Here is an 18,072-nt window from a genome sequence, read left to right as displayed (position 1 = left end):
AAAAGAATGCATTTTTTTAAAAGATTTTATTTATTTATTCATGAGAGGACCAGATAGAGGCAAAGACATAGGCAGAGGGAGAAGCTGACTCCTTGCGGGGAGCCCGATGTGGACCTCAATCCAGGACCCCAGGATCATGACCTGCACCAAAGGAAGACGCTCAACTGCTGAGCCACCCAGGCGCCCCAAAGAACGCTTTTTTGAGTGTTTTTCTCAGAGAAAAAGTACTCCGAGGCATACACAATGAGACCTTTCCAGGTGGCTTACAGTTAGGAAGACAGTTGCCAAGCCTCTTAGCAGTTACAAAAATTTCAGGCCAACTTAGGTCTGAGTTGATTAGTCCCAGGGTCTTATTTGATCAAATACTGGTGGCACGTCAGTGGGGCCTGCCAGGTCCTTAACTAAAATAAACAGATGAAATGTTTACACTCTACCCAAACCTTTCACTCTGTGTGCTCTCCTTTAATTGATTTCTCACACTCTCAGTATCTTCTGATTAAAAATAGCATTAGAAGGGTGCATCCTGGGCAGCCGGGTGGTTCGGCCCAGGGCCTGATCCTGGAGACCAGCGATCGAGTCTCACGACGGGCTCCCTGCATGGAGCCTGCTTCTCCCTCTCTCTCTCTCTCTCTCTCATTAATAAGTAAATCTTTTTTTTTTTAAAAAAAAGGGTGCATCCTTCCGATAAGTCAAACTGAGGCACAACAGTCTCCCCACCAGGATGGAAGTTTCCGGATGGAATCTGGCTGGCAGCTGGCAGCTGAACAAATGAATGCTTGCAGCTCTCAGCCCCTCCCTCCTGTCCAGCCAGACAACTGCTACCTCGGGGCGAGGGACAGAGGGAAAGTGGTTGGGCAGCGCGGGGGCAGGTGGACTGCGGACAGAATGGACCCTCCCCCCAGGCCCAGGCCGTGGCCCCTGCAGCTGTGAGCAGCTTTGCTAGACAATTGGCCCTGCCCCCCATGTCTACCCCCCCCCACCCCCCGTGGGCTGCTCTGCTAGACAATAGGCCCTCCCCCCACCTCTACCCCCCCACCCCCACCCCCGTGGGCTGCTCTGCTAGACAATAGGCCCTCCCCCCATCTCTACCCCCCACCCCCACCCCCGTGGGCTGCTCTGCTAGACAATAGGCCCTCCCCCATCTCTACCCCCCACCCCCACCCCCGTGGGCTGCTCTGCTAGACAATAGGCCCTCCCCCCACCTCTACCCCCCACCCCACCCCAGGAGGGGAAAGAATTGTGTAGCCAGAAAGAAGCTCTCAGCTGGGGCGAGGCTGGCGGGCTTGAGTGACACCGGGGGTGGGGGGGGGCTCCTAGCAGCGGCCCCCACTTGCCCCTCGTGTGCGGGGAGACACTCCCAGCCGCTCCGGGGACCATTCTGCGGGCGCCGCGCAGCATCCGCAGGTGACCGTCAAGGCGGCCTGCCCGCCTGCCGGTTCGTGACCTGCTCTTGCACCTCCGCATCCCTGGCTCGCAAAGTGCTTCTGCAGCGGGGCGGGGGGGGGGGGGTGTCGACCACCCCCAGCCCCGTGCTGCCGGGAGAGGCGCTGGGGGGGGCGGGGGAGCTCGGCCTGGGTGGTGCGCCCGCGTGCATCGTCTCCACTCACCCGTCGGTAGGCGGGACCGGGAGGGGCGGTCCAGCCCCCCCCCCCGCCCCCCGCAGCAGGGGCTTTATTCTGGAGTCCCCGGCGCGTGGCCGCGCTGTCCTGCGCGCTGGTAGCCGAGGCGCCGGGGGCTCCATTGGCTCCGGGATCTAACCCCGCCCGCCGCCCAGCACGTCCGGGCCGCGCTCGCGGGGCGCGGGGCCGCCGCCGCTATTGTGTGGATGCGGATGCGGCGCGGGGCCTCCGCGCTCCTCCCGAGATGGCGAACCGGGGCCCGAGCTACGGCCTGAGCCGAGAGGTGCAGGAGAAGATCGAGCAGAAGTACGACGCGGACCTGGAGAACAAGCTGGTGGACTGGATCATCCTGCAGTGCGCCGAGGACATCGCGCACCCGCCCCCCGGCAGGGCCCACTTTCAGCAATGGTTAATGGACGGGACGGTAAGGCCGAGCGCGGGCCCGGGGCCCCGGGGCTTCCTCTCCCGGCGCGGGCGGCCGCTGGCTCCGGGCATGGCGTGGGCGTGCCGGTGTCCTCCGGGCTGCGCGCCCCTGCGCCGTTCCCCGGCAGCCCGGAGCAGCCCGGAGCACTCCCCATCCCCATCCCCATCCCCATCCCCATCTCCATCCCCATCCCCATCCTCATCCCCATCCCCCCGAGACGAGACGGGGCAGCTGCCCGGGACGTAGTGCCAAAGGGGAAGCCTTTTGCATTGAAGGGAACCCCGGGAAGGACTCCCATCAGGATTTCTCCAGCCTCTTGGTCCATCAGCTCCGGGAGGGGTCGTCCTTCCCCAGGCCCCGGGATTTGGGTTAGTTACAAGGTGCAACAAAGGAAGGGATGGAGGACACTAACCGCCCCCCCACCTCCCTTCCCTTCCCGGGGCCCTGCTGCCTGGAGGCGCTGAATGTCTGATGAACACATGGGATCTCCAGAAACTGAAGGGGATCCTGGCCGACCCGATGCTCTTGGGCGCCTGGGGGTTGGGGCCTGCCGAGGGGAACGAGCCCATCCCTTCTGCAGGCTGCCATGCACGGTTACATAACAGCTGTGTGTCGCTTTGGTTGGGTTGCCCAGGACCCGGGTTCCAGGCATGCGGGAGTCCCCGGTCCAGTCCTGGGATCCGTGGCTGGCACACAGGGGATGAGTTACGGAAGCCTCATTCGGATCTGCCTTTCGATAGAGGACATAGTATTAGATTCTACTATTTGACTTCTCCTCCCTCCCTTGGAAGTCTGGACCCCAGGCCCCATCACCCATATTGTTCCCTATTTGTAGACCTGCTTTCCCTCCGCCAGAGAAAGGCCAGAGAAAGGCCCGGAGGAGCAGGGCGAGAAGGGGATGCCTGGGCTGCAGCACCCACTGCGGTCAGGAGCAGCCCTGGGAGCCAGGCCAGCTGGGGCTTTGGGATGTGCTCTGGGAACCGGGCCACCCAGCCCCGAGCCGAGCCGGGGCCTGCCTGGGGTGCCAAAGACTTGCCGCTGCCCAAACCTGTGAGGCGTGCCCTGTGGGGCCTGGGATTCCTCTGCCTCAGCCACCGGTACGTACAAAGGGAAACACTGATACTGGCTCCCCTTCCCCCTTCAGGTCCTGTGCAAGCTGATAAACAGTTTATACCCACCCGGACAGGAGCCTATTCCCAAGATCTCAGAGTCGAAGATGGCTTTTAAGCAGATGGAGCAAATCTCCCAGTTCCTAAAAGCAGCAGAGATCTACGGGGTCAGGACCACTGACATTTTTCAGACGGTGGATCTGTGGGAAGGTAAACAGCCCCGGGGCCTTGTTCCCGTCCCCCTCCACGTCCCCCCCCCCCCCGCCCCCGTGAAACCTGCTCACACTGTTCTTGCCTGCATCTGCCTGTGTGTGTGTGTGTGTGTGTGTGTGTGTGTGTGTGTGCGCGCGCGCGCGCTCCTGGGGGGGGATCCGCTGTGACCCCACCCCTTCGGGACATTCTATTGAAAAGGGTCCCCTCCTCTGAGGGAACACACACCCTGAGGCCATGGCAGGGTCGGGCAACTAGCAGACACCGAAGCCTCTGAGGACAGGAAGCCAGTAATGGTTGCAGGGATGGCTTTTATTGCTCTTACCCCTCCCACAACGTACTCTTGCACAAATGGTAGCTACTGGAAGAGAAGGGAGGTGGTGAGCCCGCTTCTGACTCACCAGCGGCAGGGCTTCCAGACAAAGCCGCCTGGCGCAGCTCTGTCTTCCAAGCCCAGAAATCCAGAGCACCCCAACCTCTTACTGGGCTCGGTGACTCTACTTCCCAGATATGTATTCTGCTCAGAGAGTGTGACATGATTTTTTTTTCTTTCACATTGGTGACTTAAGAAGTCTTATGAGGCATAAAAATCAAATCACATTTCCTGACATATTTAATAATCCACCGTTGTCGGGGGACATGATGTGACTGGGAGACAGTGCCCGAGAACTTGGGACCCACGGTCACAGCGCCTAGAGGCGCCCTTGGGCCCAAATGCTGCATGCAACCGTGTAGGCCCTGGGGACAGACCAGGTGAAGGCGGGCTGCCAGGCAGGCCCCGCTCTCGGTGCCTGCTGCCACTGGGTGTTGTCAGTGCCTACTGGTCCAACCAGTAGGATGCCCGGGCCGGTGGTATTTCCTGTCTCCTTCACTGGTGAGTTGTTAAAATCCTAAGACACCAGCCAGTGTACCGCGCTCTGCCTCTGCCTAGCAGCGCAGATCTCCGGACCTGTGGGTCAGGCCCTGGGGCCGGTGCGTGCTCGCCTCCAAGTCCTCCTGGACGTCACACTCCAGGCTTGTGGGGTCTGCTCTTTAGATCAGAGCTATGATGTTTCCCCCAGCTGATAACGAGAGCCACTGCTTGTGGACATTTTCCCATGCAGTGGGCCTGGTGCAAGGGCCAACCCACTCTCCTAGGACCGGTGACGTGGTGTTTTCCGGTTTCCTGGAGGATGGAGCGGAGGCTTGTCCATGGTTACCACGTCCGATGGCTGGCAATTAGCAGCCAAGGCTCACGCCCCAACTCTGATGCTGGAGGATGAGCCTCAACCAGTGCACCCCACTTCGGGCAGGAGGCTCCCTCCTTCACCTGTGCCCGGAGCAGGTTGTTGGGCCCTAGCAGTGACTGAGGGGAGGAGGAGGGGGTGTCGGGGCTGTGTGGGACAAAGGATGGAGCCCCTGCACGACGGGGTTCATGTGACTAGAAGGGTGAGCCCCCCTCCCCAGTATAGGAAGTGTGTAGGAAGAAGAAGAAAGCAGAAGGTCTGTGGGACACGGGGCCCCTGAGTGTGCTCTCCTGTCCTTATGGGACTGACGATGTTTTTACCTGCCGAAGACTAGGCAGGTAAACTCCATACCCAGGAAGGCGCTGGCAGTGAAGGGGAGGGGAGGGGCGGGCGATGGCCCCTGATGAACAGAGCAGGGGAGGTCTACACCACACCGCCTGCCCCAGCCCTTTAGGTTAATGCTTCTTAAGGGAAGGGGGGGTAAGGAGGGTTAAGAAGCGCAAGAGAGAGAGTGTGGTAGCCTGAGGTAGGGTAGTGGCAAGGTGGGCTCCAGGCCAGGCTAAGGCTTCTAGAAAAGAGGAAATGAGGCTGACGCTGAGGAGTCTCATCCCTGGGGTGCAAAGTACGAAGCTTAAAAGGAAGAGAAGGAGACTGGCTCCAAGGGCAATGTGGCTAATGTGGTAGAGGGCGCCGTGGCCCGCAGCAGCAAAGCAGGTGCTCAGGAGTGTCCAGGTGGCCTGCAGGGGCCCCAGGACCCCCCATGGGACAGTGAGGACAGAGGATCAGGCCTGGTCATCCTGAGCATTAGTGGCAATTGGTGCTCAGGGTGCTCAGCGCACTCAGGGCACTCAGGATGCTCAGGGCACTCAGGATGCTCAGGGCTCTCAGGATGTTCAGGGCGCTCAGGGTGCTCAGGGCACTCAGGGCACTCAGGGTACTCAGGATGCTCAGGGCACTCAGGATGCTCAGGGCGCTCAGGATGCTCAGGGCTCTCAGGATGTTCAGGGCGCTCAGGGTGCTCAGGGCACTCAGAGCGCTCAGGGTACTCAGGGCACTCAGAGCGCTCAGGGTGCTCAGGGTTCTCAGGATGCTCAGGGCGCTCAGGGTGCTCAGGATGCTCAAAGTGCTCAGGGTGCTCAGGGCGCTCAGGGTACTCAGGGTGCTCAGGATGCTCAGGGCACTCAGGGTGCTCAGGGTACTCAGGGTTCTCAGGATGCTCAAAGTGCTCAGGGCACTCAGGGTGCTCAGGAAGCTCAGGGCGCTCAGGATGCTCAGGGCACTCAGGGCGCTCAGGACGCTCAGGGCGCTCAGGATGCTCAGGGCGCTCAGGATGCTCAGGATGCTCAGGGCACTCAGGGTGCTCAGGGTACTCAGGCTTCTCAGGATGCTCAAAGTGCTCAGGGCACTCAGGGTGCTCAGGAAGCTCAGGGCGCTCAGGATGCTCAGGGCACTCAGCGTGCTCAGGGTGCTCAGGATGCTCAAAGTGCTCAGGGCTCTCAGGGCGCTCAGGGTGCTCAGGATGCTCAGGGCGCTCAGGATGCTCAGGGTGCTCAGGGTGCTCAGGGGCTCAGGGTGCTCAGGGACTCAGGGTCGGGGACGGGAATGGGCCCCGGCGGCGCAGGTACCACCACGCAGTGCGGCAGGAGGTGGCGCGGCGGGGCCTTGGGTGGAGGAGGGAGGGCCGGGCTGGGCCTGGGCGAGGCCCTCGGGACACAGGGAGCCTGGCTGGGCCCTCCGGGCTGTGCTCACCCCCGCGTGGCGCTGAGCAGGCAGGAATCAAAGGGACGCCACGAGGCAGGCGGGCGCGCGGCTACAAGGAGCTGGGCCGTCTCCCCGCGTTCTGCACGGCGGCTCCGGGCGCTGCCCGCGGCCCCCACGCTGCAAGCCTCCGTGCCCCCTGCCTGCCTCCCTGCTGGCATCTTCCCAGGAGCCTGAAGCCCCCCCCCCCCATGGCCCATGCTGTTCTGATGCTGTGGGTGGATAAAGCTGCAGGAGGCCTTCTCATGTAGGGTTCGGGGGTTTTTTTTTAGAGACGCAGAGGCCCCCGGATGGATGGACCCATTGTCCTGGAACCCCTTTTCCAGGCACAGTGAAATGTGTGAAATGGACTTGGGAGCTACCAGAAAAAAGGGACTCGGGCTTTGAAAAGGAACCCAGGGCTGAATGGCCCAGAAAACAACCCAATCCCAGGGATATGAGAGACAAAGCTCCTGAAGTTCTCCTGGGAGGGAGGGAGGGAGGGAGGGAGGGAGGGAGGGAGGGAGGGAGGGAGGGAGGGCCATCTCCGCCAGGGCTAGGGAAGAAGTGAGGGCCGCTTGGAGCCTGGAGCAGTCTTCCTCTTGGATGAGGGAAGGCCATCGCCTGGCACCTTCTGGATTTGCTGTGGGCACGGGAAGGGGCAGCAGTGTCTCAGTCTCAGCTGTCCATGACTCAGGACAGCGTTCCGGAGGTTTGACGTCAGTGTCTTTCCTGTGCAAGGAAAGTGGGAAGGGGAAGAGAGGGGAGCAGGAAAAGGAGGTGTGCGTGTTCGTGTGAGAGAGAGAGAGACAGGGACAGAGAGAATGAGCGAGAACACGTGGGAGCTGGGGAATGCGCTGGTCCAAAAGACTCAAAGAAAACTTACCCTGGAAGCTCGTAGAAGGCAGGTTTCTGAGTCAGAAGCGAGATGGCCTACTTCACACCTCTCCTCCACCCCTCATCAGTTAACTTTTTTGAACTTCAATTTTTCTCATATAAAATGGGGGGATTTTTTTCTCTGTAAAATGGGGGAATAGTATCTATCTCACAGGGTTGACATGCGGATGGAATTGGATGATGCGTTAGAAGTGCGTAGTGTAGTGTCTGGCAATATAGAGCATAATACACCGTGGCAGTGTAAAAGTTACTGTTGTCATTGGCCTGTCCTTTTTAGGACAAATGGGAAATGAGGGCAGCAGGAGCAAGGCTGGGAAGGCACAGATTCTGTCTTGGGACAGATGGACTCCGTTAATGGTTTCACACAGAAGCCGGTAAGGTCGCCTGGATGACATCTGCCCTCTATCATCTGGGGTGTCTTTGGTGCATTGGCCATTCTCTAACACAGAGGGACTGACTTTGCCTTTTTTGACATTTTTCTATCTTGTAGTCATTACCCTCTTGACGTCTTTCCCCATAATATGTCGCTTTGCCAATTCCAGACCCAGAAGATCTCGGTGCAGTGAAAAGAGCATGAGTTTGGAGTCAGGGAGATGGGTCCAAACTCTTTAGCTACATCCCAGCATTGTGAGCTCTTAGCTTCCAAGAGCCTCAGTTTCCTTCTCTGTAAATAGGTCTAGTACCTTCCTCAGAGGGTTCTTACAAGGATTAAACGTGTACAATGCCTGGCTAATGGACACTAATAAATGTTGGCTTTTTCTCCAGCTTCAAGACCATCAGCAACTAACCTTTGGGTTTCTTTGCCTCGCCACATGCTGAGCAAGCATTAGACATGTAGAATTCTAGAATATCAGAGCAGGCAAGACTCTGATAAGGCAATTGTCTGATTACTTTTCTCAGTAGTCCTACTGATGGGGATCCTGGACCCGTAGTTTTGCCCTCTCCCAGTTCCCCTTGCATGATGACCAGGAGTTGGGGGTTTACATCGGGGGGTGGAGTACCTGTAAGGTCCAAGTATATTCTCTGGGGAGGTGACGCTGTGTGTGTCATTCCTTAACAGCAAAAGCAAAGAAACATTTCACCCAGCTTGAGAGACATTTTGGGATCTTGTGAGGTACTTGTAGTGACTTGAGTCATCACACATGCCTGTTGCTGGCAGCCTCCTCTTTTGTCAGCTCAGTTACCCCAAGGTCTGCTCGTGATCATGTTTGGCAGGTTTCCCCTTCAGCGGTGGTTCTCAACCTCCAGTCTACATCAGAATCACTCGGCGGGCTTAGGAAAACACACCCCAGGGTTTCTGAGATATTAAATCTGGGGTAGGACCCAGGAATTTGCATTGCTTACTAATTTATAGGTGACTCTGCTTCTGCTGGCCTGGGAACCCTGCTCTGAGAACCACTGCCCTGCGGAGTGTCTCCAGGAAGACAAGCAACAAAAATCCATACAACTCACAGAGCAGGCCCAACCTACTCTTGGACATTTCTCCTTTGACTCTAGCAACAGTTTCTCTACCTTAAATAGAGAATTGGGGCCATGCCAAAGTTATCACTCAGGGAAATCAGAAATGATCCCAGAAAAGATGAAAAAAAAAAAGCCAGTATTCCAAAAGTAACAAAGACTAGTCAAGACTGATAAAAAGATGGAAGTAGGTCTGAAGCAAAGAGTTTTGCCTGAAAACAGTAAAAAACGTTCAGTATTGAAAGTAGAGCTTCCAATCTGACTTACCTGACCCAATGACCTCTCTGTGGTCTTCTTTCTCTTCTACCCTTTCGATTATTTTTTCTTTCCAAAGACATGCATAAAATATCACAAAAGTGATAAAAAAATTCAAGAGAACAAAATCCTTGTTTAAGTGTCCTTATGGTAATTGCACTCAAACTTTATGGGTAGTAAGGATGCCTGGCAGCTCAATTAAGCATCACTCTTGATCTCAGCTCAGGTCTTGATCTCAGGGTCATGAGATCAAGCCCTGCATTGGGCTCCATGCTGTCATGGAGCCTCTAATGTAAAAAAAAAAAAAAAATCCTAGGTTGGGGAAGCAGGGAACCTAATGATACCCTTGCCCCCCACCCCCGGAGGTTATCATTTCGTAGTTTGAAGTGCAAGACCACACTGGGGGAAACACTGCTCTCTGATAATGCAGGAGGGAGGGCACACTCAGGCCTCCCTGAGAAGAGGTCCCCCGAGAAGAGGTCTGCCAGGGTAGACAAGGGAGGCTACTGTACTATACCACTGTCGCATTTTCTAGAATTGTAAGTATAATATTAGCCCCTCCCATAAGAGGAGACGAGGAGAGGCCGGGTTGCGGGATCCAAATGCTGAGCTGTTAATGTTACATTTGTTACCTCCTAGTCCGTACTTCACTTCTCTTTTTAAGAGCAGTGGTCTCCATTGTAGGTCACTATCAAGGACTCAGCATCTAGAAAATTCCCAGCACTTCCCAACCAGTTGGTACTTCTTTTAGAACCGTTCTTTTTGTTTTTTGTTTTTTTGTTTTTTTTCTTGGAAGAATAGCCCTGAGCAGTTTTCGAGCTGTCTTGCCAAAATATCTAGGGGTAGCTTTCAGGGAGCAGAGATTCCATGCTGCCAGACTCTGAGCTGGCTCCCAACTTGGATCAGAGTCCTTCCAATTATTGACTTTACCATTTGATTCCGTGGAGGATCTCTCTGAAGGGAGGCGTTATTGCTTAAGGAATGTCATGTAATACTCGCCATGTGCCAGACGTTGCGATGTTTTTAAAAAGTGGGGGAAAAAAAAGTGCTGGAGCAGTGCTTGCCTATCCATCTGGCTGTTTCAGAATCATCCCCAGAGATTGTTCCAGAATCTGGATTTTTAACATGCTCAGGTGTTTCGGGTGATCAGTCTGGTTTGACAGTCATCATGTTTCTGAAACTTGCCTGATGGTGTAAATCACCCGAGGAGCTTATTAAAAATATAAACTTCCAGGCTTCCCTCCAGGCCTGCTGAATCAGTCTTTCAGAGGAATGATGTCAAAATTCATATTTTTAAAGCGATTTCCCCTGCAGCATCCCGTAAATAGCCCAAGAGGCTTGGGAAACCTCCTTCTGAAATGCCGTGTTCTAGGCAGATGGTGACAAGATTCACAGAACTTCCTTGACCTCATTACTCCTTTAGCCATTGAATATGTGACCCCTTGGTTGCAGAAGTCAGCTCCCACAAACGGCCCCCTCCCTGCAACAGCATGTGATCTGGAATTCTGAACTGGGAAGAGACAGGAAGCTAGGAAAAGGCCCTCGTCCTTTCCATCAATCCCCGAGCGCTGGGGCTCCGCATAAGGGACGTCTGTGAGAAAGCTCACCAGACATGAGCGGAAAGCAAGCTGGGCAGAGGTAGAGAGGCAGATTTCTGCTCAGTGTTTCCTAGAATCTTGGCCATGATTAATTTGATTGGCACATATGTTGGCAAATTGAACTTAATAAAAAATTTTTTTAAATATTTGATTGGCACATGGTTGGGGGACTCTAGGCCCCAACGCTTCCTCTTGTTTTAACCTTATTTGGGTTAAGACCTGGAGAAATGATTCCAGACAAAACATTCAGACTTTATGACCCTTGGGTTGGTACCCTTGAACTAATGGGGACCAAGAACCGTGACCGGGTTTTGTCCCCCCAGTGCCTACCCTCTAGCCTGGCACTGAAGCAACCCCTGCCACCCCTTCAGATCATCTCGGATCATCAAGAAACATGCCATCTCAACCAGCCTGCGATGGGGGACCATTGGGAGATGGTGGCCTAGTGGACTGTTGGTGGACTTTGCATTCTGACACCTGAGCTAGAGCCAGGCTCTGGTTTCCTTGCTGAGTGACTCTGGGCTGGTTAGTTAACCTCCTGGATTAGTTTTCCCATCCGTACACCGGAGGGAATAATAACACCACTGGGCTGAGGTCATGTATAATGAAGTGTCTAGCCTAGAATTTATTTCAAATCTCTTGCCTAGGGGCCTTTCTTAAGAAAAGCTCCTCCGGGGCACCTGGGTGGCTCAGTTGGTCAAGCGCCTGCCTTCGGCTCGGGTCATGTCCATCCAGGTCCTAGGATCAAATTCCAAGTCCAGTCGGGCTCCCTGCTCAGTGAGGTGGTTGGCTTCTCCCTCTCCCTCTGCCCCTCCCCCCGCTCGTGTTCTCTCACTCTCGAAAAAAATAACTAAAAACTTAAAAAAAGAAAAAGAAAAACTTCCCCCATGTGGTCCTGTCGGATACAGCCCCCTTCCCTAGCTTCTCCTGCTCCCAATCACAGAGTTGCTCCCTTTTCCACTCTCCAGGATGGGGATTGGGGGGTGTAAAGAGCTCTGGGTTGCTGGGTGTCTGACGCTTGCCCCCAGCTCTTTCTTTCCCCTCCTCCCTGCTGGCCTCCTGTGGTGTGTACTCTAGCTAGGGGCTGGCGGAGGAGGCTGGGGAGGTCGGGTCGGTGCTCTTGCACAGCTTGCCGCTGCACCCCGGGGGGCTCTGGGGTACTGTCCGTGGCTGGATTGCTGGGTGTCCGGCTGCACATTCCCCCAGCTCCTGGGCCCACCGGCCTGGCTCTTTCCAACCATCAGAAACAGATGTCCCGTGTGCTTCTTGTACAGAGTCCAGATGCGTGGCCTACCCTACACTTCTTGTGCTTAGTCATGATCTAGCGTCTTTCTGATAGCTCACGATTTAAGAGCAGCCCCTCTCTCTGCCTCTTTCCAGAATGATCCTTCAGAATATCATCACTGCAGCTCTATTTAAAAAAAAAAAAGGTGGAGGGAACCCATTACACAGTGGCAATTACAGAAAAGCTCTTATCTATGGAGAGAAGTCATTCTCAGAGCCACCTGCGGGCTGGCTCTCTGGCGTGTGGCCTCCTCCGGCCATCTGCTGCCCAGCACTCTGTTTCCAGCGCCCCAGCTGCTCCCTGCACCCCGGGGGGGGTCTCCTGCGACAGCATGGCCTCCCCTCCCCGCACTGGGCCTCAGGATCCCCGAAATTGCTCTGTGGTTAATGGGGGGGGAGGAAGGGAAAGAAGGATGTGCTGTCTCTCTCCCCCTTTGAATAGATGCACAACCTGAAGTGGCCCCTCCGTGGGCCTCAACTGCTTACTTCATCAGAGTCCCACCCCGGGCCGCCTTTCCATCTGCCTTTCTCCTGTGATTCTGAGGTCCCTGGTGACCCAGCCACGGCAGCCGGCTGCACGGACCACAGATGGTTCCCTCAGTGCAAAGAGGGCCCTCCTTTTTTTTTTTTTAAGATGTATTCATTTATTTGAGAGAGAGAGTGTGTGCATGCATGGGCAGAGGGGCAGAGGGAGAGAAAAATCTCCAGCAGTCTCCCCGCTGAGCACGGAGGCCCCCCAAACCCCTGCCAGACCCCCATCCTCCTACCCCCACCCCCCACCCCCGCCCCGTGCAGGGCAGAGCTCCATCCCAGGACCCTGAGATCACCACCTGAGCTGAAATCAAGAGTCCGATGCTTAACTGCCTGGGCCCCCCAGGTGCTCCCAAACAGGGCCTGTCTGTGTTTGCCCTTAACTTTCACAGCTTTGCCCCCCACCCCGCTGAACACCCTGGGCCGCTCCAACCCCGTGCCTTAAACTTTGCTCTCCACACTTGTGCCCTGCGTGGATCTGGCCCTAAATCAGGGCCAACAACACAGGAGCGCCTTTCCCAGTCCAGGGCAGTGGTCAGCTGGAAGGGAGGAAAGGAGGTGGGAGAACAGGCTGACCTGGGGGGCCGGTTGCCTTCTCTGTGGGTTCAGTGTCCCTGAGCTCCTCAGGTGACAGTGCCCCCCCTCCCACCGTGTGAAGGACACACCACACCTCTCTCTCTCTCTCTCTCTCTCTCTCTCTCTCTCACACACACACACACACACACACACACACACACACACACGCAAGCCAGCTCTCTGTTATCTCCATTTAGCTCCTTCCAAGCTGCACAACAGAAAGGGCCTATCATCTGTGTCACATCGAGTGCTTTCTGTGGTTTGCTTTCCTTCATGTTCTGGCTGCCAGCCCAGAGCCAAGTAAGTACTCCGTCGGATGCACAAGGGTGATTTTAGACCCTTTTAACCCAGAAAAAATAAAAAAGAGAGGAGCCAACCTGGGGTTGGGCACAGTTAATCCATCCAAGACAAATCATCTTCCGCCAACCAGCTCTTGAGCCTATCCCCAGGATTTCCTCTTGCCACAGCCTGTAGAACCCACTGAGGCAGGGGCCTCTGCCCAGGGCGGGGACCTACATATATATCTGAGCACGTAAGAGTGTGGAACGCTTTATTCCTACAGCAGCTATGAAAGGATGAGAAACTGGGCAAGTCCTGTAGAGACGAGGCAGGTGATTTCTGTTCCTTCCTGGAAGCTGTGCTATGGTGAGCTTCAGGACTTTGAGAACTATTTGCTATCCCTCCCCCTTGGATGGGACCACCTACAGCCTCCTATCAGAACTTCCTTCCCAGAGGGCCAGCCCTATCCTAGATTCCTCTGGAAGGCCTGACACCGGGTTGGCTTTAATCTCTTTGTTGACTTGCAGGGAAGGACATGGCAGCTGTGCAGAGGACCCTGATGGCTCTCGGCAGCGTTGCAGTCACCAAGGATGACGGCTGTTACAGGGGAGAGCCCTCCTGGTTTCACAGGTGAACATCCCTTCCTGCCTCCCTGCCTCTACCTCTCTCCCCTGCAGCAGAGGATGATTTTTACAAGCGAGAGCATCTGAAGCCCCAGAGGCTATTGCAACACGAGCCCTCAGGAGCAAGCACTCCTGTCCCACAGCTGATTCCCGAGAGCAAGGACAGGCCCATGCTGCCCTTGAGGCCAGCAGCCCGCCCGGGGCCGACATGGTTGAGTATTTCCTGCTAGAGACCTGGACGCTTCTCCAGCTCTGGCCATATGCTCTTTCTCCAGAGGCTGAGCAGGACTGACTGGCTATTCTCAGAGGTGACTTGAGGTCTGAACTTGGTTTTATTATGATCTAAGAAGCCCCAAGTCAACTTACTTATTCTAATTTTTCCTGTACTCAGTGAAGGGACAATGTCCTGCTGTCCCAGTGAATTTATTGATAATAGTCACTCTCACTTTCAAAAGTGGCCTGGCCTGGATATTGTATTATGTGGTCACGTCCGTAAAGGATTTATTTTGTTGTTGTTTTCAGGGGTAGGGGAAGCAATGGAGCTTGAACTCAACGCAATAGCTCAGTGGGCAATGAAGACCAAAGAGCACTTTGCAGTAAATAATTGGCCTTATATTTCCCTCACCCCTCTTTCTTCTTCTAGACAGTTATAAAAAGGTACCAGTTTGTGTCATTTTAAATGAACCTGGTTTGAAAACCTCCTAGATACTGGCATGTTGAAACTCTGGATTTAGTCCCAGCTTTGTCAGTGACATAACATGGTTTCTATGACACACAAAACCAAAATTGCTATCTGACTCTTTATTGAAACTTGCTGGCCTCTGGTTAAGAATGAGACGTTTTTCCTCCTTGACTCTTAGGTCCTGCAGCTCTAAAATGGGAACATTGATACTTGGCCCTACACAGGGCAAGGCGGAATGGAATTAATGGCATGCTTTGTAAGAAGAGCTGTTTGTAATTTTCACAAGGGCTTGAGGTAACTGTAAGAGAGTGAGTGAGAGGAAAAGTTGTCTGTGGGTTAAGTGCTCAGAGAGAAAGCCACCGATTCTTTCCTGGAAATTCTGAAAAATCATCTGGATTCTAAGGAGTAGAGAGCTCATGTATCATGGAAAAGCCCACTTGGAATAGGGCTATAGCTCATGATAGGACAAGAGATTGGGGTAGAACCATAGCTCAGGGTAGCAACATAGCCCAGGGTAGGACTATAGATCAGAGTAGGACCATAGTTCAAGGTAGGGCCATAAATAAGGATAAGACCATAGCTCAGGATAAAACCATTGCTTGGAGTAGGGCCATAGCTTGGAGTAGGACCATAGCTCAGGGCAGGGCCATAGCTTGGGGCAGGGCCATAGCTCAGGGTAGGGCCATAGCTCAGGGCAGGACCATAGCCCAGGATTGGACCATAGCTTGGGGTAGGGCCATAGTTCAGGGTAGGACCATAGCCCAGGACTGGATCATAGATTGGGGTAGGGTCATAGTTCAGGGTAGGACCGTAGCTTGGGGTAGGGCCATAGCTTGGGGCAGGGCCATAGCTCAGGGCAGGACCATAGCTTGGAGTAGGACCATAGCCCAGGATTGGACCATAGCTTGGGGTTGGGCCATAGCTCGGGGCAGGGCCACAGCTCGGGGTGGGCCCTCGTTCCTGCCGGTACTGTAGCCCAGTATAGGGCCTCCTGCTCTATTTGGTGGACCTCGTGTCTGTCTGGCGGCCCCCAGGAGAGCCTGTCTAACCGCCTGTCTTGCAAAGGGTTTGAAAACTGTCCGCATGACACGATTCCACCCCACTTCCTCTGCCCAGGAAAGCCCAGCAGAATCGGCGAGGATTTTCAGAGGAGCAGCTCCGCCAGGGACAGAACGTCATCGGGCTGCAGATGGGCAGCAACAAGGGGGCCTCCCAGGCCGGCATGACGGGGTACGGGATGCCCAGGCAGATCATGTGAGAGGCCACCTCCCGCCTCCCCGGAGGGAGCACGAAGGTTCCACACACCGTCTCTGTGATAAAGAAATAGTTAGTCACCTTCCGACCTTCTCTTTCTCCGAGCCTCCCAGTTTCTGGTTTTTGCAAGTGCCGCATTTCCGCTGAGAACCCGCCTTGCCCGCCGCCACCTGTGTCCCCGAGAACTATGCAAAGACTCCGCCTCCTCTCCCCCAGCTCCTTCTTTGCCCGAGCCTCCTCTTGTCCGATTATTTATTTATTTATTTATTGGCCAAAAATTCCCCTCCTCGACTTCTCCGAACACACCTAATAAACAGATTAGTCTTGTGTCTTCAATGTCAGCGTCGTTCTCGGTCACCATCGGGCCTTGGCCGGCAGGGCTGGCCTCCACACACTCCAGAGATCGGGGCCATGGGACTAGTGAACAGTCTCTGATTGCAGGTGCAGAGATAGAGGGTAGCTGGGAGGACGCTCTAAGAAGGTTGTGTTGCACGTCTTGGCAGTGGCCGTAGAAGTTCAGGAATGGCTTTGCCCACTTTGGCCGCCGAAAGCCATGGGTTCAAGACCAAGCAAGCTCTTTGATCCCTTGGTCAAAGTTCTGACCTTGTGCTTATGATGCTAGGCCCTGTGTGGGGGCACCGGAATGAGCAAACGGAAACCCCAGTTCTTAAGGGGCTCTCCTATGGATGTCCAGGAAGCGTTCTCTGGGTGGGTGGTTTTATGAAATGGATGGGTGACAGCGGAAGGGAAGTGCAGCTCTCACGTCTGTACCAATAACCTTCCCCCTGCACATCGATACAGTTTCTTCAGAAGCCTGGAGTTAGGGGCACTGCCGATTGCTCCCTTCCACTCACTTATGGAGCCTAGATCCCTGAGACTGTTGGAAATTGCCTGAGACTGAGATCTAGCTGAGATGGGATAGGTTCTAAAGATTCTGTGAGCCACATAAAAATTAAGAAGGCTAATCAACCCGAGGGCCACGACGTAATCTTATTCTTTCCTACCCGTAGAAACGGGGTGGAAGAAAGTGATGCATTTAGTAAGAAAAGAAATAAAGTGTTGTTGATGTTCAACGGATTGCTCACGAGCAAGAAAAAATAAAATAAAAATAAATGAAACTATAGATCCTGTCGCCCTCAGTTGGGTGGTGCCTTTTCAGACTGTTTTCTGCAGTTCCAGGCTTCCTTGGAGATTTCTATGGGCTCCCCAGGAGGGTGGGCAGCACTGCTTACAGGAGCCAGAATCCCGGGTCCCTATTCCCTCTTTAGTGAAAACACCACGGATCTTATCTATTTTATATGTTAGGATTCAGCATAAGATTTTTTAAAACTTCTAATGTTTTAAAACACACACACACAAGAATAAAAGCTACAATAAAGGAAATGAGCCTGAGTCACCTAAAGGACCTAATGTGTCCTGTAGGAGCACTGTTGACCCTGACAGCCACTGGTGGGTTGTCTGTTCCTGGAAAGATGTCACATGACCATGACGGCCAAACCAGGACCTGAGAGTTTCCACAAAAGCAAGAGAGACAGGCTTGAAGGATCCCAAAAAAGTAAAATACTGCGAGGGAATTCCTGGAGAGAGATAGAAGGTGGTCAGGTCCCTGGCTGGGATTGGGAGCAAGGGCATGGGACACGACCTCCATCAGAGGTGGGAAAGGCTTGTGAGACCCTGGCAGGCTGGGCCTATTCTGTGCCCCCACGGCCCGGCTCCACCTCTGTTGTGCCAGAGACACAAAGAGGCAGAAAAAGTGAAATCAGTAGCTGCCAAATCCCAGGGCAGTGCTTGAGGGCAGACAGTGAGGAGAAGGTGACAACGCTGATAGACTTGCTGACACCCAGGCATTTCCTCCTCCCAGCCAGAGCCCCCCAAGCCCCTCAGGCTCTCACCTCTGACAATGCATGATGACGGCCTGGAGATGAGGCTGTTAAATAAATTGAGGCCCTGTGGAGGTGTACTGGAGTCCTAGGAGTTAACACCTAATGAATGAGAGAGCCCAATTTGTAATCCCAAAGACTACCTGCCTCAGTGTAGTATTTCCAGCTCCCAAGAATCACCAGAAGCAATCCAACCGAGGCCTGAGGTTTTTTTCCCTCTTTCTCCACTTTGTATTTGCAATCAAGGTTATCTGCAAATAACCCCAGGGCAACGTGAGCTCTTGGGCAGCATCTGGAAGTCTCCCGAGGAACACAAGTACTGTTCATCAAATGACACACTGGATCCCCCCGACCCCATGAAGCAGAATTCATGGACCAGACGAATCATTTAAAAGCAGTCTAATAAATATACTAAAAACAATAAGGGAAA

At 54.5% G+C, this 18,072-nt stretch overlaps 1 protein-coding gene across 1 annotated transcript; it reads left to right on the top strand.

The window, feature by feature from the left end:
• Positions 1–1,682: 1,682 nt before the first annotated feature.
• On the top strand, positions 1,683–16,085 carry TAGLN3 (transgelin 3). The gene is made up of 4 exons (XM_055315849.1): positions 1,683–2,043; positions 3,188–3,362; positions 13,731–13,833; positions 15,625–16,085. The coding sequence occupies exons 1-4, from the start codon at positions 1,864–1,866 to the stop codon at positions 15,764–15,766; spliced, it is 600 nt and encodes a 199-aa protein (XP_055171824.1). The 5' UTR covers positions 1,683–1,863; the 3' UTR covers positions 15,767–16,085.
• The last annotated feature ends 1,987 nt before the right edge of the window (positions 16,086–18,072 follow it).

The sequence above is a fragment of the Nyctereutes procyonoides genome, unplaced genomic scaffold (assembly GCF_905146905.1).
Source record: "Nyctereutes procyonoides isolate TBG_1078 unplaced genomic scaffold, NYPRO_anot_genome, whole genome shotgun sequence".
Taxonomy (NCBI): Eukaryota; Metazoa; Chordata; class Mammalia; order Carnivora; family Canidae; genus Nyctereutes; species Nyctereutes procyonoides.
This window is presented reverse-complemented; position numbering and strand designations above follow the sequence as displayed.

Bases quoted from the DNA above. Each gene is read 5' to 3' on its own strand.
- TAGLN3 (XM_055315849.1), top strand. From the start codon at position 1,864: ATGGCGAACCGGGGCCCGAGCTACGGCCTGAGCCGAGAGGTGCAGGAG. The intron at 3,363-13,730 runs GTAAACAGCCCC...GTTGACTTGCAG, and splicing joins GACGGTGGATCTGTGGGAAG to GGAAGGACATGGCAGCTGTG. The intron at 13,834-15,624 runs GTGAACATCCCT...TCCTCTGCCCAG, and splicing joins GAGCCCTCCTGGTTTCACAG to GAAAGCCCAGCAGAATCGGC.